This window comes from Colias croceus, chromosome 9 (genome assembly GCF_905220415.1).
Source record: "Colias croceus chromosome 9, ilColCroc2.1".
In the NCBI taxonomy this organism is placed as follows: domain Eukaryota; kingdom Metazoa; phylum Arthropoda; class Insecta; order Lepidoptera; family Pieridae; genus Colias; species Colias croceus.
Window position 1 is genome coordinate 10,727,737 of NC_059545.1, and position 17,446 is coordinate 10,745,182.

The 17,446-nt window shown below is 33.4% G+C and overlaps 5 protein-coding genes across 6 annotated transcripts; 2 read left to right on the forward strand and 3 right to left on the reverse strand.

Annotated features, from left to right (window-relative positions):
• Nucleotides 1-4,531: 4,531 nt before the first annotated feature.
• LOC123694504 (alcohol dehydrogenase class-3) lies at nt 4,532-6,104 on the reverse strand. Its single transcript, XM_045639956.1, has one exon. The coding sequence runs from the start codon at nt 5,767-5,769 to the stop codon at nt 4,639-4,641; it is 1,131 nt and encodes a 376-aa protein (XP_045495912.1). The 5' UTR covers nt 5,770-6,104; the 3' UTR covers nt 4,532-4,638.
• A 304-nt stretch (nt 6,105-6,408) lies between these two features.
• LOC123694401 (nucleolar protein 11) lies at nt 6,409-8,682 on the forward strand. The gene is made up of 4 exons (XM_045639825.1): nt 6,409-6,606; nt 6,733-6,897; nt 7,028-7,394; nt 7,590-8,682. The coding sequence occupies exons 1-4, from the start codon at nt 6,475-6,477 to the stop codon at nt 8,669-8,671; spliced, it is 1,746 nt and encodes a 581-aa protein (XP_045495781.1). The 5' UTR covers nt 6,409-6,474; the 3' UTR covers nt 8,672-8,682.
• A 203-nt stretch (nt 8,683-8,885) lies between these two features.
• LOC123694402 (RNA-binding region-containing protein 3-like) lies at nt 8,886-10,401 on the reverse strand. Of its 2 annotated transcripts, none has more exons than XM_045639826.1 (2): nt 10,324-10,401; nt 8,886-10,242 (listed from the first exon to the last, which is right to left on the reverse strand). In XM_045639826.1, the coding sequence occupies exon 2, from the start codon at nt 10,189-10,191 to the stop codon at nt 8,887-8,889; it is 1,305 nt and encodes a 434-aa protein (XP_045495782.1). In that variant the 5' UTR covers nt 10,192-10,242; nt 10,324-10,401; the 3' UTR covers nt 8,886. The 2 variants fall into 2 exon arrangements, with proteins under 2 accessions (XP_045495782.1, XP_045495783.1); XM_045639827.1 differs by having other exon boundaries at nt 10,334-10,352.
• Nucleotides 10,402-13,325: 2,924 nt separating this feature from the next.
• Nucleotides 13,326-15,440, forward strand: LOC123694477 (chitobiosyldiphosphodolichol beta-mannosyltransferase). The gene is made up of 4 exons (XM_045639925.1): nt 13,326-14,155; nt 14,307-14,566; nt 14,706-14,991; nt 15,146-15,440. Exons 1-4 carry the CDS (start codon nt 13,611-13,613, stop codon nt 15,357-15,359), a joined length of 1,305 nt encoding a protein of 434 aa, XP_045495881.1. The 5' UTR covers nt 13,326-13,610; the 3' UTR covers nt 15,360-15,440.
• On the reverse strand, nt 15,416-16,354 carry LOC123694478 (NHP2-like protein 1). The gene is made up of 2 exons (XM_045639926.1): nt 16,127-16,354; nt 15,416-15,889 (listed from the first exon to the last, which is right to left on the reverse strand). The coding sequence occupies exons 1-2, from the start codon at nt 16,127-16,129 to the stop codon at nt 15,500-15,502; spliced, it is 393 nt and encodes a 130-aa protein (XP_045495882.1). The 5' UTR covers nt 16,130-16,354; the 3' UTR covers nt 15,416-15,499.
• Between the last annotated feature and the right edge of the window lie 1,092 nt (nt 16,355-17,446).

A 17,446-nucleotide genomic window follows, 5' to 3' on the forward strand; every position in this document is an offset into this window, starting at 1 on the left:
TTAATTAAATAATAATAATATCTAAACATTTTGGTTTTTATTTGGTCAGTAATATCTGTTAAACGCATAAGATATAGTTTTCAAGACTCAAGTTTATATAATTATACAATCAAAATATTATCTAAGTCATATTATAAGTAAGTGAATGATTTTATTTGCAGGTAAGAGTTACAGGTAAATTTATGGAATTAAAAAAAACTTATTCTCAGTCATTAAAGATTTTGTTTTTTATTACAAATTAAAGTACATTAATTTCTAATTTAATAGAAATAGCTACCAAATGTAGATGCAGAATTGGTTAGATATCTGATATAATATGTGATCTAATATTTTTTATCCTGTCTTAAAATGTGGAATGTGTAAAAGCTACAACATTCATAATAATTAAAGTAATTTCATTGATAGGTACAAATAACTATAAAGATAAGCCAAACCCAATTTATTTTTATCCTTTTTACAAGTCCTACCACTTAATACGTGAACAAGTAATAACTGCGTTAAAAACAACCGACTTCAAACTTGCACTTGCAACATTTACAAATACATGACAAATACAGACAAAAATGCTCATAAAATAAAAACTACCTACTGGGCCTATCCGAAAAATTTTTTATGCGACCAATTCGACACCATCCCGCATCGAACAAAAAAAGAATCACGTAAATCGGTTCAGAAACCTCGGAGTAACCGGTGTACATACATAAAAAAAAAAAACATACCGGCCGAATTGATAACCTCCTCCTTTTTTTGAAGTCGGTTAAAAATACTAGTTTGTAACGATTAAATAAATAAAAACTAGTCTCAAGGTCGTAACAAGTTTGACTTTGTACCGTTTGCCGCTAATAGACATCTTACCATTTTTTGTTAATGTTATTTTGGTGTGATAATGTAAAATCGGATTAGTGATATGAACTTTTGAGTTTTATAGCTAGAGTTTGATTATAGCCTATCCTAGATTTGACTTTTCATTTTATTCGTAAATTGTAATCCATACTAATATTATAAATTTGGTATAGAGATATTTTGATACCCGAGAAAGGACATAGGATAGGTTTTATCCCGGAAATCCTACGGGAACGGGTTTTTCTTTGGAAACGCGGGCGAAACCGCGGGCGGAAACCTAGTGTAGGTAGGTACCTATAATGTCGGACTAGATTAAATAATTTATCACCATCCACATCATCATCATATAAGACTTGTGGGGGTTATTGTCGCTCTAGAATCGGACTCTTTAGCCACGATTCACGAATTACAGTTAGGTATAAAATAGTTTAATATATCACTGAGTACGTACCTTTATCACCAATAAATTAATAGGAAAATTGCAACACTAATAAATTAAATTTTTGAAACTGAAATGTAATTGCATAGGTATTTACATACTTATATTATGATCTACTAGCTCTTCGCCCGCGTTTCAAAGAAAAGCCCGTTCCCGTAGGATTTCCGGGATAAAAACTATCCTATGTGTTAATCCAAGTTACCCTCTATATGTGTGCTAAATTTCATTGCAATCTTTTCAGTAGTATTTGCGTGAAAGAGTAACAAACACACACACATCCTCACAAACTTTCGCATTTATAATATTCTCGGAGCAATTAATAATATTAGTAGGTACGTCTACAGATCAAAATATAGGCCAATGACGACGACGACCTATTAAAGATTAACTCGAAAATTACTGAACTAAATTTAAAATTTCAATTACCACCTGCATATTGCATAGGACTTTATAGGTATGTATATTATAATATTATTATACAGGGTGTAATCGTTAAGTGTGCACAGGCGATTATTCCGTAACTATTACAGATATCAAAAAACTTTAAACTGATATCGAAAGTATTTAACCTAATGAGTAAAATGGCCATAATAAATTTTTAAAAATAAAACGAGAAATATCTAAAAAATTAACTTGAAACCCTCCCATACATTTAGTATGAGATACGAATATCCCATGTACATGGGTTGATCCAAAAGTAATGATAATCAATATTAAACAAGGTCATTACAGTTATAATAATTATGTAGTTCTCTAGATATTCTTCTAACTAGAATATTTTTTCTTCAATATTTTTTTTCAATATTTTTTTTTCCTAAACTTAAAAAAAAAACTTTGACTTCATCCACTAAAACCCCTCTTAAAATAATTTATTGCTAAGAAAGTGTTTCTTGGGCCGAGGAAAGAGATAAAAGTAAATAGGAGCTAGATCTAAAAAATAGGGTAGGTGTTCAAGCATTTGGAATGCCGATTTTTTAATGGCAGCCATCGCAACTGACGCTTTGTGATCTGGTGCGTTGTCTTGGTGAAACAGCGTTCAGGTCCGCAGTTTGCCATGTCTCTTTTCCTTACTAACCTACCGCAATCTTTTAATTTGGTCTTTTAGTGAGAGCCCAATAAAGTGGCTACCTTTTTAAAATATTCCACCATAATTATTCCTTCAGCGTCCCAAAAAACTACCGCTTTAATCTAACCTACTGATTTTCACTTTGAATTTCTTCATCGTCACTTTGGAAGCTCGCATCCAGGACATTGATTGTTTTTTGGTTTCAGCATAAACATGGTGAACTCGGGTAAAGTCCATGATTACAAAACGTGACAAAAAATTATCCTGATATCATTAAAAATTTAGAAATTTACCCTCTACATGTCGAATCAATGTTTCTTCTTTTCGTCGGGAAACATTCTGGCACGCACGGTTCACATTCAAATTAGTGTAAATAATTGGAAACGTGGCCTGTTGATATGATTTTTTTGTGATTACTTAGTGAATACATGAGCAAGCAAAAAACATTTATTTTATATTTTTATGTGCACAGGAAATAACCAATTATCATTACTTTTGGATCAACCTAGTACATTTAATATGAAAGATTTTAGCTTTTTCTTTCTTTTTTTGGTTTTCTGCTTTAATTACTTCGCAAATTTGAAGGGAATTTCATTTAGAAACTGTAAATAGAGCTCCTCATTGTATTGCATAATGAGGACATCACTTTGAAAATCTGCTATGAGTACAAAATGTATGGGAAATAAAATGTATGGGAGCGTTTAATGTAACATTTTTGGATATTTCTCGTTTTATTTTTAAAAATTTATTATGGCCATTTTACTCATTAGGTTAAGTACTTTCGATATCAGTTTAAAGTTTTTTGGTATCTGCAATAGTTACGGAATAATCGCTTGTGCACACTTAACGATTACACCCTGTATAATTTTATAGGTATTATCTGACATTTTTTGTTGAAATGTCGACTTCGTATGTAACAAGCCTTATTAGATTATGCTAAAAACAAATTGGCAAGAATGTAACCTATATTCTATTCATATCGCTTTAACCAAGAAAAAACAAGAATTATCATCTACTTCTACTATAATCAATAAAAAAGTAATTATTATTTTCTTATATGTTTTCCCATCTATCCAATAGAGTGCTATAAATTACCTACCCTACTTCACAATTTTCCATGCAGAAATCGCTTTTTGTTAATAAGGCTGCTTGGAAAGAACATTAATTTCATACCTGAATTAAGCAAAAATGTATAATGAATACTTCTGAATGTGCTAATTTGCTTGCATAGAATTTTTTTATCTTAATACCCTCATTGAAGCCACAATTTTCAGGGTGTCCTGTCGGCTGTTATTGGCAATTACCACGTCATACTATCTAGTATCTAGTATCTACTCTACTCTCTCATCAATTTTATTTCTAACTAGCTTCCGCCCGCGACTCTGTCCGCGCGGATGTCGGTCTTCGCGTGGATGGTTTATTTCTCCATTTTGAGTAGGTACCTCTGACAATAAAATCTTATAAATATCTATTGGACCCAATTCCCAAATACGGCTAGGCCTATAATAATACGCAACGTGTGTTCGCGGTTCTACGGAACAACGTCTATGGATAAAACTGAAAAATTAAGATTAATTTTTTTCTACGTATTTTTTCAGGATAAAAAGTATCCTATTTTACGCCCAGGATAATCAGGTATAATTATACCAAGTTTCATCGAAATCGAACCGCTAGTTTTCACGTGATGCCTTCACATACAGACAGACAGACAGACAGACAGACAGACAGACAAAAATTTTTTTAATCACATATTTGGGTTTGGTATCGATCCAGTAACACCCCCTGCTATTTATTTTTTCAATATTTTCAATGTACAGAATTGACCCTTCTACAGATTTATTATATGTATAGATTTCAAGAAGTTGCCACATTTTACTATGAATGTAGAGATAAGTTTGTATGTCGTTACAAACAAGATAATATTTTATATCAAGTGATAAGCTACACTTATCAATTACTTAATAATTTATATTCATAGTTCAGGATGATGATGTAATTTTACTTATAATTTTTTCATGCAACACTGTATAATAAAAATTACAAATTTATTTCTAGAACAGATTCCAAATTTACTATAAGGTATTACCTCTTCTTTATAGGATACTGGATAACATCTAGGTCTAGGCACCAGGAAAGATAATTATTGTTTTTTATATTGTAAATAAATTAAATAAAAACTCAGCTTTTTAAAATAATAAAATGTATTTCAAAAATACATAAATGCTGTTTTACAAAATACAAATTCACTGTAATAAATAAACATGTCAAAAGTTGAAAATGAGGTAGGTATTTAGAATTCAACGACTGCACGGATGGACTTTCCAACATGCATCAGGTGGAAGGCCTCGTTGATCTCATTGAGTGTAACTTTGTGGGTCACAAACTCATCCAAGGGCAGCTTATTTGTTAAGTAATCTTCCACAAGCTTGGGTACACTGTCGCGACTCTTGTAGCCACCGAAAGCTGTTCCTTTCCATACACGGCCTGTAACAAGCTGGAATGGGCGAGTTTTGATCTCCTCTCCAGCTGCAGCAACACCAATAATAACAGATTCACCCCAGCCCTTATGGCAAGCTTCAAGAGCTGCTCTCATGGTGTTAACATTACCAATGCATTCAAAAGTATAGTCTAATCCTCCATCTGTTAAGTCGACGAGCACTTGTTGGATTGGTTTGTCGTAATCTTTCGGATTAACGAACTCGTTGACGCCGAACTTCTTAGCCGTTTCAAATTTATCAGGGTTAATATCAACTCCGATAATACGTTTAGCGCCAGCGACTTTGCAACCGAGAGCGGCGGCCAGACCGACAGCGCCTAAGCCGAAGATCGCGCAGTTTGATCCGGGTTCAACCTTGGCAGTGTTGAGGGCTGCGCCGTATCCAGTGGTCACACCACAACCGAGTAGGCATACCTTATCTAATGGAGCGTTATCCGCAATTTTGCAAAGCGAAATTTCTAGAACAACTGTATATTCACTGAACGTCGAACATCCCATGAAGTGAAACAACTCCTTTCCTTTGCAACGGAACCTTCTTGTTCCGTCGGGCATCACACCTTGACCTTGTGTGATACGAACTTTTTGGCAGAGGTTAGTTTTAGGGTTAAGACAGAATTTGCATGTTTTGCACTGAGGCACGTAAAGAGGCAACACATGGTCTCCAGGCTTAACTGTGGTCACGCCTTCACCGACACTTTCAACGATTCCACCACCTTCGTGTCCCAAAATAACAGGGAACACGCCTTCGGGGTCCTTTCCTGACAGGGTGTAGGCATCGGTGTGGCAAACGCCCGTTGCGAGGATCTTGACACGAACTTCACCAGCCTTGGGCGGGTCCACTTCGATTTCTTCAATGGATAAAGGTTTACCGGCCTCCCATGCTACGGCCGCTTTGCACTTAATAACTTTTCCGGCAGTCGACATTTTTACGCTTACTGCTACCTCTTACGACTAATAACTGTCACGAAATGAATTCAATTTTATAAGGCACGCAAATAACACTGTGAATTAGCGACCTTTTGACACTGATAAATTCAATAGATTTCGTATTACCAAGTTCAATTTTGGTTATACAATAGTAACCTACCTACTACAAATACATACGCACTAATAAAACACATGGACAACACCATAGTGTTGTGCTTTTCACACTCCTATATTGAAAAGAGAACACATTATTCAGTTTGGAAAACACATTCATGCATTTATGCTAGACAGCCAACGAAAATCGAATTCGTAGTGAATCGCGGCATTGACCTTGAACGACAGTCGACAACACATCACAATTATTGATATAATATCTTTGACTTTAACTGGTATCACTAGGCTTATTATTTAATCATGCAACGTGCAACAATAAAATATATTATTTTTACAGGTATTATTTTTGTCAATATTAAAATGGAAGACACACGTATTTTTAATTCTTCAAAACAAGTATTTTATTAGTTCTAAAAATAATTTTTAAAATATGTTTTTTTTTTACGTTTTATGAATTGCCGGTATCAACTGTCAAACAAGTGTCAACTGATTTCATTGACATTTATAAGTCAAAACACTTGCTCTGTGTACCACACCACATGTTTTCAGGCTATGCTTTATTTGTAAAAACATAAGATAAAACAGAAAATGGCAAAATTTCAAAGTTACTACATCCTGTGTCCATTGATTGATCAAAATAGTTTTCTCGGTGTTACCGAAGACAAAGAAAGTGAAAATGTTGTGGTTACTCTAAGCCGAAATGTTGTCAACAAATACAGGGTAAGTTGATTACATGCTTAATTCCTCATATTTATTACATTTTAGTAACATTAAAAATTTGTATTAATAAGTTTTTGTTTCTAATCATATAAGTGCATAAAATAATTGTTATATTGTTGTCTTTAGCTCTCTGACCAGAAGCAAACCGGTGGATGGACATCAAAGGACCATATTACAGCTCCAGTGATTTACGATAAAGAACAAGAATCCTATATTGGTGTATTCAACAAAAATACAATAAAGTCTTGGAAGAATGATGATGACAATTTGGATAAATTAAAAAAATACAAGGTAACTAATTTAACTAACCGCAATATTTTGAATCATTTTAATTGTTTTACGTAACTTTATTTTGATTACAAATTGTAAATAATTAAGTACACATAAAGTTCACACTAATAAGAAGCCATTTTTATTCCAGTTTTCTATCAACATTCTTAAACTAGTAGCAAGAACAAATGACACAGCTCTCATAATATTTGAAAATGGCAACTGTGCGTCACTTCCTTACGGGGTGGATAACAGGAAATCTTATGAAAACAAACTACTTATAAAAGAATCTGAAACAATAATTGATGTAGCTTGCTGCACAATAGATAAAAAGGAATATGTTTGTTATGTTTTGAAAAATAAGAAAGACAGCTACGAAATACTTACTTGCCCCATAAGAGATGAATTGGGTGATTTGGAAAAAGCAAAGCTTAATCGTGTAAAAGTCACAAGATCGGATGATGTGTATGTAGTTGGACATCTGATATGTACACAGAGTAAAAATATATATGTTTTGTGTAAGTATTGTAAAGTTATTTCTTGAGTAAATATATAAAATTATTAAAAAATCATTAACTTGGTCTGTAAAAACATCATTACATTCATTTGTAGATTAATTCAGCCTCACAAAATCTAGACATTTTATTTAGTAGAACTCTTATACCCAGAACTCTTATACACTCACTAATACATTGAATGTAATTTGTTTTCAGGGAGTGACTCCAAAATGGGTGTATATGACATCAAAGAAAAGACCTGGAAAGTTACATTTTCAATACCTTGGATTTCTACAGTATCTGAGGTGTCCCTTGCATGGATGGGAGAGAATAATTTAATATTCTTTGGCAGCAACATTGAACAAGATGGAGCTATCCTTGTAGCTTATAATGTAGCACTGGGAGTTGGATCATGCAAATATCCAATGAAAATGTATACGCAAAATGCTAAACTCTATTGCTTTAACAGTAGAATACTCCTCCAAGCGTCAAATCACATCGGAATGTTGCCATACATATTGGAAACAGATAGAAACCTCTCAAGTCTACTTGGCTCCCACGATGTACAAGAAAATCAAACTGTCATAGCTGATTGGGGTACTTCAGACCAACCCTTATACAGAATTAGTGATGAAATGAAGGAATTATTACCCAAAGGGTTGTCAGAACGCAGTATCTTCGCTCAGATCATTCCCTCTGTAGTGAAAACTCATGATTTTAATCACATCATGAAGGCATTGCTCGAGTTCCAAGATATACCTGAATCAAACCTAGTTATGTTATTAAATTTTACTCTAAAGGAAATGAATGTAGATTCTATTGATGTAACAAATGAAGATGAATTTTTAGAGTTTTGTTCCTATCAGCTGGATTATTCAGAGGAAAATTATGAATTAGCGTCAAAATTTGTGCTGTTGAATCACCTCCTTAAAACATCATTTAGTGACGCTCTGATGTTACCACATTTACGAAGTGGCATGTCTTTAGATAACGGACTGTTTTTAATGAGCTATGTAGCATATTTAATTACAGAAACCGACCTGAATATTGCACATGAAAGTATGATGTATGATTGGTGTACTTTACTCCTAGATGCATTCTACCAGCACTTTCTAATGATAAAAGATGAAAAAGTCAGTTATGTACTGGAAAAAGTTCAAAAAGTTGTCGTGGGACTTATTGATAATTTAAATAACATCAGCAGTGTTATGTCTCACTTAGATAAAATAATTAACAAAAGTCAGGTGCCTGAAGAGAAGGTGTTATCAACATATACTATTGAATTATTGAATATATAAGTTACTGAATATTTGGATTTTTATTTATTGTATAAGTCTAAACTCTAATTGAACATAGAGCTCAATTTATTTTAGTACAAAATAACATTCAAAGCTACATAATATAATAGATTACATAAATTTCATTTTTAATAAGGTAGAAAATAAGTTATTCTCTATGCAATGTCTCAACTTGCTCTACCTACTATTAAGTCTACAAAAATTAAAAACAACATCTAATCAATAGTCTTTTTATTAGCAGCTCTAGCAAATTGCACAACCATTGGTTTATCATTCAAAAGATACCCGTTTGTTTCATTTAAAGCAGTTTCTGCTATTTTTATAGATGGAAATGTAACAAATGCTTGGCCTTTCATCCTGCCTTCCTGCATCACTCTAACATCAAAACCATTTTGTTCTTCGTCTGATAAATTTTCTATATAACCTTTGTAAACCCTTTTAACATCCCGTTCAGTTGTTGATTTTGCCAAATTCTTAATATATAATCTCATAGATGGTTCCCCAGGATTGTAATTCTTGAAAACTGGAAGAAGTTTCATATCACTATAGCTTAATCTGTTTTTAAGTAGTTCTTTCCTAGTGATTGTAGGTGGCTCTTCTATTTTATCCTCGGGAATGTTTTCTGGAGGTTTATCCACCTTTTCAAACTTCCCAAGTTCACCAACAACTATAGGTTCTTTGACTTGTTTTTGTAAAGCATCCTGATGAACAACTAGAGATATTTTCTTTGTGTCAGCAGCAGGTGTGACAACTTCAAATACTTCTTCCTGACTGATGAGAACTTTTTTAGGCTGAGACATACTAGCTGTTGCCAGAACAGCTGCAGGTCTTTTCCTTGTGATTGGTAGAATATTTTGCCTTTTTATTAGAGGTTTTTGTATTGGCACAGTCGGTTTAGGATAATCATTTTCTTCATCGGTTTCAATTTCTGATTCTGGCTCACTTTGCAAGTGCGGAGGAGGTACAAATATTTCATCTAGAAAGAAAGGTCTGAAGGTGCTCTTAAAGAAATCAACAGCTTCTGGTTTGTCAGAAAAAGGGACATGCAGAGACATTTTGTTCATCAAGTGTAGTAATTGATTGTAAAGAGGCGCATGGTTGAATAATTCAAATATAATATTGACAGCTATATTTGCATCTATGTCAGGGTATTTGTATTTGAGATGCGGAGGTGGTGGTTGATAGAAATTTACAGATGGATTCCAGGCATTTAATACGCGTAAGAATTCTTTAATTTTTATTGTAGCCTGAGATGAATCTTCATTGCTTTTTCGATTATCTAAAGATGGTTCTTTCTCAAACGAATATTCCACAACTAAACGTCTCTGTGCTACTTCGAGCTGATGTAATCTGCGCAATATAGATTCTGCCTTTGCAACACTAGAAAAAGACGCAAATATATAATTTCGTTTTTTAGCAGTTTCCCATACCTTTTCAGCGCCAAAGTGTTTTAACAATTGTTCTTTATCTTGAAATGATAAGTTGATAGGAAGATGTCGAATAAGTAATACTTTCGACATGATCAGTTTCAATCACATTTCAACTTCTTTCAATAATTTAATAAAAATCACCTTAAACCATTCAAAAGTTCAATATGTACAATCCAAACAATCAATTATTAGTACAGTCCACGTACTAAATCAAATAATTACCATCACCTACCACAGAGCAAGTAATATACCACCTGCCACCTACCACAACCAACCACAACAGCTTTTATCAATGAATAAGGACACAGATTAAGTATTAGTTACTACGTAAATAAAAGGAATATCAGAATCAAAACAATAAACAAATCAACTTCAAAATTCAAATGTCAATAATTGTCAACTTTCAAATATTTTATAACCATGGCAATACTGTGACCAATGACCATGGCTAAAGGCTTTGTCAGACAGGACGCGTATTTAGCGCTGCGTAGTAGCGTTATAGCGTCCTGTTTTAACGTCGCGCGAGGCTTCATCAAACAGAACGCGCTAAAAAATATTTTTGCGCGCGAATTTAGCGCACGTTATTTCGCCATTCGCCAAAACGTGGTGCAGATCGATAGCAGTGTGAAGTTTATTCGTTATGGTGGTGTCGAGTGATTCAGATGTGGAAGAATTATTACTTTTATATGCTTTATCACGGTCACAGAGAAAAAGAGTATGGGTGCACGACATCAATCAAAAGAGAAAGGATTTAGGAAAGTATCATCGTTTGTGTCATGAGCTTGCATCACATGAAGATCGAGTTTTTACATACTTTCTTATGTCTCAAGATTTATTCGAAGAACTACATGAACTGCTTATCCCAAAAATTTGTACATTGAAATATCTTTATACGAACAATCCTTCGTATTATATAAGCATGGATATTTTCTAACCAATTCTATCAAATTTTCGGTCATTATGCAGTATTTTATAATTATTTTACGCCTATTAACTCCGACACTAAAATAAAATTTGTAAAAAAATACAACACCCAACGTTAAAGCGTCCTAACGCCGCGACAGAGCGTTGCGCACTGCTAGCGCCGGCGCTCTGTTTGACGGTATTCTACTAAGAGCAATTAACCTATAGAGTACTTGTATCGAGCGTATACAATTTACATATATTTGTTTCTCTCTATCTAAAGAAAACGTCGTATGAAAGAATGAGACAGCTATAGACAACAAGCTACGTTTCAACATAGTCATGGCACCATTTTTACTATAGGTACGTATTTAGATAGATAGAAGGTGATAGTGATGGGATGTGCTTCAATCGATAAAATCGTGAATGTATTTTGCATTTACGGTTTCGTGAAATAATAAATAATAAAAAAACAAAACTTATAATTAATTTCAGTTGAATACATTATTTGTTTAATCCTACGTATATAATAAATGCGAAATTATGTGAGAAGGGATGTTACTCTTTCACTGCGGAACCGATTACAATGAAATTTTGTACATACACACATAGGTTAGGTTTTATCCCGGAAATCCCACGTGAACGGGAACTGTGCAGGATTTTCTTTAAAAACGCGGGCGGAAAGTTAGTACATTATAAAAGAAATTTTAAAACTTGAAATGTAATTTAAAATAAAGAAGGAAATGATGATAAAGTTAAAGGAGTGAGGAGAAAGGCACAGTCAGCATGAAGGAATCATGCAGCATTTTAACAAGTTAATAAAAGGACAGTCTTAATGAAAACATTTTCCTAACATCCTACTAATAAATCGAAAGTTTGTGAGGATGGATGTTTGTTACTCTTTCACGCGAATACTACTAAACCGATTACAATGAAATTTGGAAAAATTACTTTTGATCCCGTAAATCCAACAGGAATGGGAACTATGCGGGTTTTTCTTTGAAAACGCATGTATATTAAGTATGTATTTCAATAGTAGTTTCTCATCTATGAGAACTGTCATTTAATCAACCGTTTAATTTTCACATAGTTACACATTTAAAGTAGGTAACTTATGTGTAAAAAATTTCAAAATAAAAATTCACTCTCTTTAATCAAATGTATTTATTATCTACAGGAATAAAAAAAAACGTAAGCGTAAGATTGCACAATTCTTCTAGAGTATCCATCTTGATAACAAGTAGGCTCGAAATGCAGTGAACACAATATTGCAAATTGTGGCGGCGTCCAATCAACTCATGTCTCACGTTTTATACCCATTTTTTATTTAGCTCTGGAAATCTAAAACAAAATGAATTTATTAATAATCTGAAAGAGAAATTAATAAACAACAAACGAAAACTAAAACACATAGTGCAAATAAAACAACCACGTGGTATGTTTTATTTTCCTGCGGTAAAAAATTTACATCTATTATTTGCAACAACAACTACATATAAATCTGATTTATGAAACAAAATAAATAAATCAACGTTAATATGAAATAGATTTTTTGTCATAAATCGATAATATACGCTAGATGTGTTACAACACTACGGTGGTAAACAAAATGCCAAACGTGATATTATTGTGACGTTTTTTAAAAATTATTTCATTATTTTATATTCCACAACCCCATATAGTGGGTAAATGTTACAGTTACAACATAAAATTACAAAAAAGCGCTTGATAAAACCTTCAAATAGGTTTAAAACATAAATATTTATCAATTTGCTGAAAATCACTTACCGATGGAAAGATATTTTTACATTGTTTTTATCCAAAACTCCCATTCGACTAGTGATAGCCGGTTGCTAAACATACAATAGTTATTTTAGCACACTGACAAATAAAAAGAAACACTGTACACTTTATATTTTCTAAATATTTCGTTAAAAACACTTGACGCACTGAGCCCACCAGCTGGTTGGAAAACAAACTGACTGCCGGCGCGCTACGTTTGAAGACAGTGCAGATACTCTATCGCTATCTCAATCTGGCTTATGCTGTTATTGACTAAGAGTAAGTAGATTAGAAAATATGTATTTTGTTCTGTCTTAATATAAGAACTCTATAGGTTAATTGCTCTTAGGTATTCTACGATGGTAGTACAACACATCTTAGCGTCATAGCGCGGCGTCAAGTTAACGCTCTGACGCGCGCTTAGTACGCGTCCTGACTGACAAAGCCTTAATTGGCTAATGCGATCATAATATGTCAATCAGTCAATATCATAGAGTCAATATTATGTTGTCAAATGTCATATGTCATGAAACGTAGCTAGATAAAGCTGTGATAAATAGTAAAAGTCAAAGAATATCTTTTGTATAAACTGAAAATCTAGTAAAATTTTTATTTAAGTTGCTCTAATAGTACCTATATAGCTATCTGTGACTAGAGCTCTGTGCTATAAACACAGAAAGTATTATCCAGTAATAACTGTCAGAGAGGAAGTAAAGCAAGTAAATTACTGTTTGATAGAATGCACCGGCCGCAGACTTCTTTAATTCAATAAAAGAAATTATAACATAACTCTTGATTAGATTTGTACGTGCAGTTATTATAAAATGACAGATATAACAAATAAAACTGTTAAAGTGGTTGTTTTGGGCGATATCGGAAGGAGTCCGCGAATGCAATATCATGCATTATCCCTAGCCAATAACGGGCTTAATGTTAATATCATTGGCTATGTGGAAACAAAACCTTTGCCCGATATCCAAGAGAAAGCTAACATAACTATAACAAAGCTACAACCATTGAAACTTGGCGGTCCTAAACTTGTTCAATACTTTGCAAAAACACTCTGGCAAACAATAAGCTTACTTTTAACGTTATTTATAACTGGGAAGTGTGACTACATTTTGTGTCAGAACCCACCAGCGATTCCTACATTATTTGTGTGCCGATTTTACTGCTTGATTACAAAAACTAAGTTTATCATTGATTGGCACAACTATGCATATTCAATAATGGCTTTGACATTAAATTCGAACCATCCACTGCTCAAAGTAGCTACACAATTGGAAAAATGGTTTGGCCAGTCTTCTGACCACAATCTTTGTGTAACATATGCAATGAAGGAGGATTTGGTAGAAAGATGGGGCATAGTGTATGTTTTTTTATGACATAAATAAGAAAAACATGGAACCATGTAAACATTTGAATACTCAAGTTATATTTAATTTTATCATCATTATCAGCTCATTATTGTTCCCACTGCTGGGAAATGGGACCCTTTGTCATAATCTATTTATTTTCAGTGCAACAGTACTATATGATCGACCTCCACAAATATTTCATCCAATAACAATACAAGAAAAACACCAATGGTTTCTGAAAATTGGCGAGCAATATAAGGAGTTTTTGGACAACAATTATATACATTCAGAGATAAAAACGGCTTTCACAGAAACTGTTGGGGACAGCATTGTATTGAGACAAGACAGACCTGGCCTCTTGTTCAGCAGCACTAGCTGGACTCCTGATGAAGATTTTAGTGTATTATTGGAAGCCTTACAAGGTTAGCTAATTTTAAATTTATTGTTAAGTAATTATTAATTTGTTTCAAAATTAGTAATTACTTAACAATAATTTTACAACAGACATTTCAATAATAAATTGCATAAATTTAATGTCTTCATTTATAATTTTATTTTCAGTATATGAAACAACACATTCCCTATCCAAAAAATTGCCCAAACTCATCTGTGTAATTACTGGCAAGGGACCTATGAAGGAATATTACAAGGAGCAGATAGCAGCTCGCAACTGGAAGAATGTTACAGTGATCACCCCATGGTTGGAGGCTAGAGACTATCCAACGATGGTAGCGAGTGCTGATTTAGGAGTCTGTCTACATACTAGCTCATCTGGCTTGGATCTGCCCATGAAAGTGGTTGATATGTTTGGAGCTGGTCTGCCTGTCTGCGCTTGTGAATTTAAATGGTATGTTTAATTGTATTTTTTGTCTATTATGTTTATTGTGTATGTTTGTAAATATGTATCTTCATTGTGATAAATATTTTTTAAATTATGATGATTATATACTATTCTAAGTATGAATTGTAAATTATTTGTTCTAAAAGCATTTTTTTTGCAGTATAAATGAATTGGTGCAACATGGCATAAATGGTTATACATTTAAATCAAGTGACGAACTGTCTAAACAAATAGTAACCTGGTTTGAAGGTTTTCCCAACAATGTACAACAAAACAAACAAGCAGAAAAGATGAGACATGAATTGACCAAGTTTCAAGAATCAAGATGGGAAGATAATTGGGATTTGAGAGTTAAAAAATTATTTGAGTCATGAGATTATAAATATCATAACATAGGGACCAATAACTAAATGTATTTAAATGTGTTTAATATAATAAAACAATTTATTTTTAAACCATTTTTTATTTTAAACTTATCCTATTTACAAAAATAGTATGCAATACGCACTGACACTTAAACTAAGAGTCTTTCAATTTCTTGTTGAATGCTCTGTATTTGAGGTTTCAATTGGGAACCTTCATTTATAGTTATGGAACAAGCGATAATTGGCCGAGATACACCACATGCACGGCCCAAAGCTTGTTTCGATCTCACAAAAACGTAAGGCACATTCTTGTCTTCACATAAAATCGGAATGTGTAACACGATTTCCAAAGGTTCGGCATCTGCTGCCATAATAATAAATTCGGAGAGACCTCTGTTGAGGGTCTTTGTGGCTTCATTGGCACCTTTGCGCAGTTGCTTGTAGTTGGCGGCTTGTTGAACAAGGTTCAAAATCTTCGCCGTTAGCGGAGCGTCCGCCAGGGGGTATGCTTTCGGGTTAACGTTAGCCTCGGCCTCACTCTGTAATGATTATAATTACATATGAATTGTTAAATTTAAAATAACCTAAAGCGTTGTGTAGCTTATTGAAGTTTAACAACATAACCTAAAACTTTATGCAGAAACATGCTTGAAACATGTGAGAGGAGATTCGAATCACATAATCAATTTTTGAACAAATAAATTAAATCTGAATTAAAATAAGTATTTTTTTGTTACATGAGCAAGAATAACAATAAATTAAGTTTAAAAACTTACCATGTTAATGTTTAATGTACCGCGTGTTGATTTAAAATTTAAATATCAGCCTCTCAGCGATTACTCGCGTCACTGAGGAAACTGAGAAGAAGAAAAGGTTATTTACTTTCTAAAATAGTAATATATATTTATATTACTGTTAAAGTTTTAGGACTTTTTAATTGTAAGTTTCAAACAACGCCGAACACACCGCCACTAGATCGACATAAATCTGACATTGATAGATTTGTTTTTTGGCTTGTGGGCTGTGGAGGCTGTGGCTTGTGCAAGTGTTGCCAGTTGCCACACTTTGACTTTTCTTTGGTTAAAGTATCCGGTACACGATTTGCATGTATTATTGTTGTGATTCTATTATTATTATATTATGGGTAGTACGAAATTTATTAAGATAATAATCTGCTAACGATCTCATATGACAACCCATTAATCATAGATATTTACGACTACCTGTGCCCTGCGGTTTTTACACGCATTGCTCCGCTCCTGTTGGTCTTAGCATGATATACAGCCTTCCTCGATAAATGGGCTATCTTACACCGAAACAATTTTTCAAATTGGACCAGTAGTTCCTGAGATTATCGCGTTATATATTGTAGCGACGACAAGCCAATTTACGAGTTATCGAATTTCAAGTGTAGCCCTAAGAAAGTTCACACGTTAACTCGTATATAAACAGTTCGTGCGCTATGCATGATCATGAACAGTCACGGGCTTGTCGGGACGTGGGTGGGTCGCATTAGGTCGAATATTAATTACATACGGATAAATATATATGTAGTTAACAAAATATAACCTTTGCGTAGTTATTCATCTTTCATTACACCCGCACATAACAAGCCCCTACAATATATTTGATACGTCCATAATATTATTAATTGCTTATATATTAATCTCAGCGGAAAGCCAGTAATTTGATTCTAATTTTATACTGGAACCAATTTACAGTACTCCCAAACTGATAATGCGCATAGAAAAATTCGTCACTGTTCGGCAACTGTCATATTCCCCGAGCCTCCGAAGATGATATGTATATAGAGTGGTTAAATGTATTTTCTTTATGCATAGTTTATTAGATAGAATGAGTTTTATTGTGATTTTATGGTAAAATAGATAAGTAACGAAATTTGTTTCGATAATTCAATGTAAGTTAATAGCGAGGATAAGCCACACAATTGCGAATATATATTTGTTGTATTGATTTACTCGGAAAATTATATACTTAGAACTATTAAAGTGTCTTGCTGAAGCTGGCGTCATGATGGACAAAGTTTATATTTGAAAACATGATTTTCAAACACTGCTTTATATTTAAATTGTAGA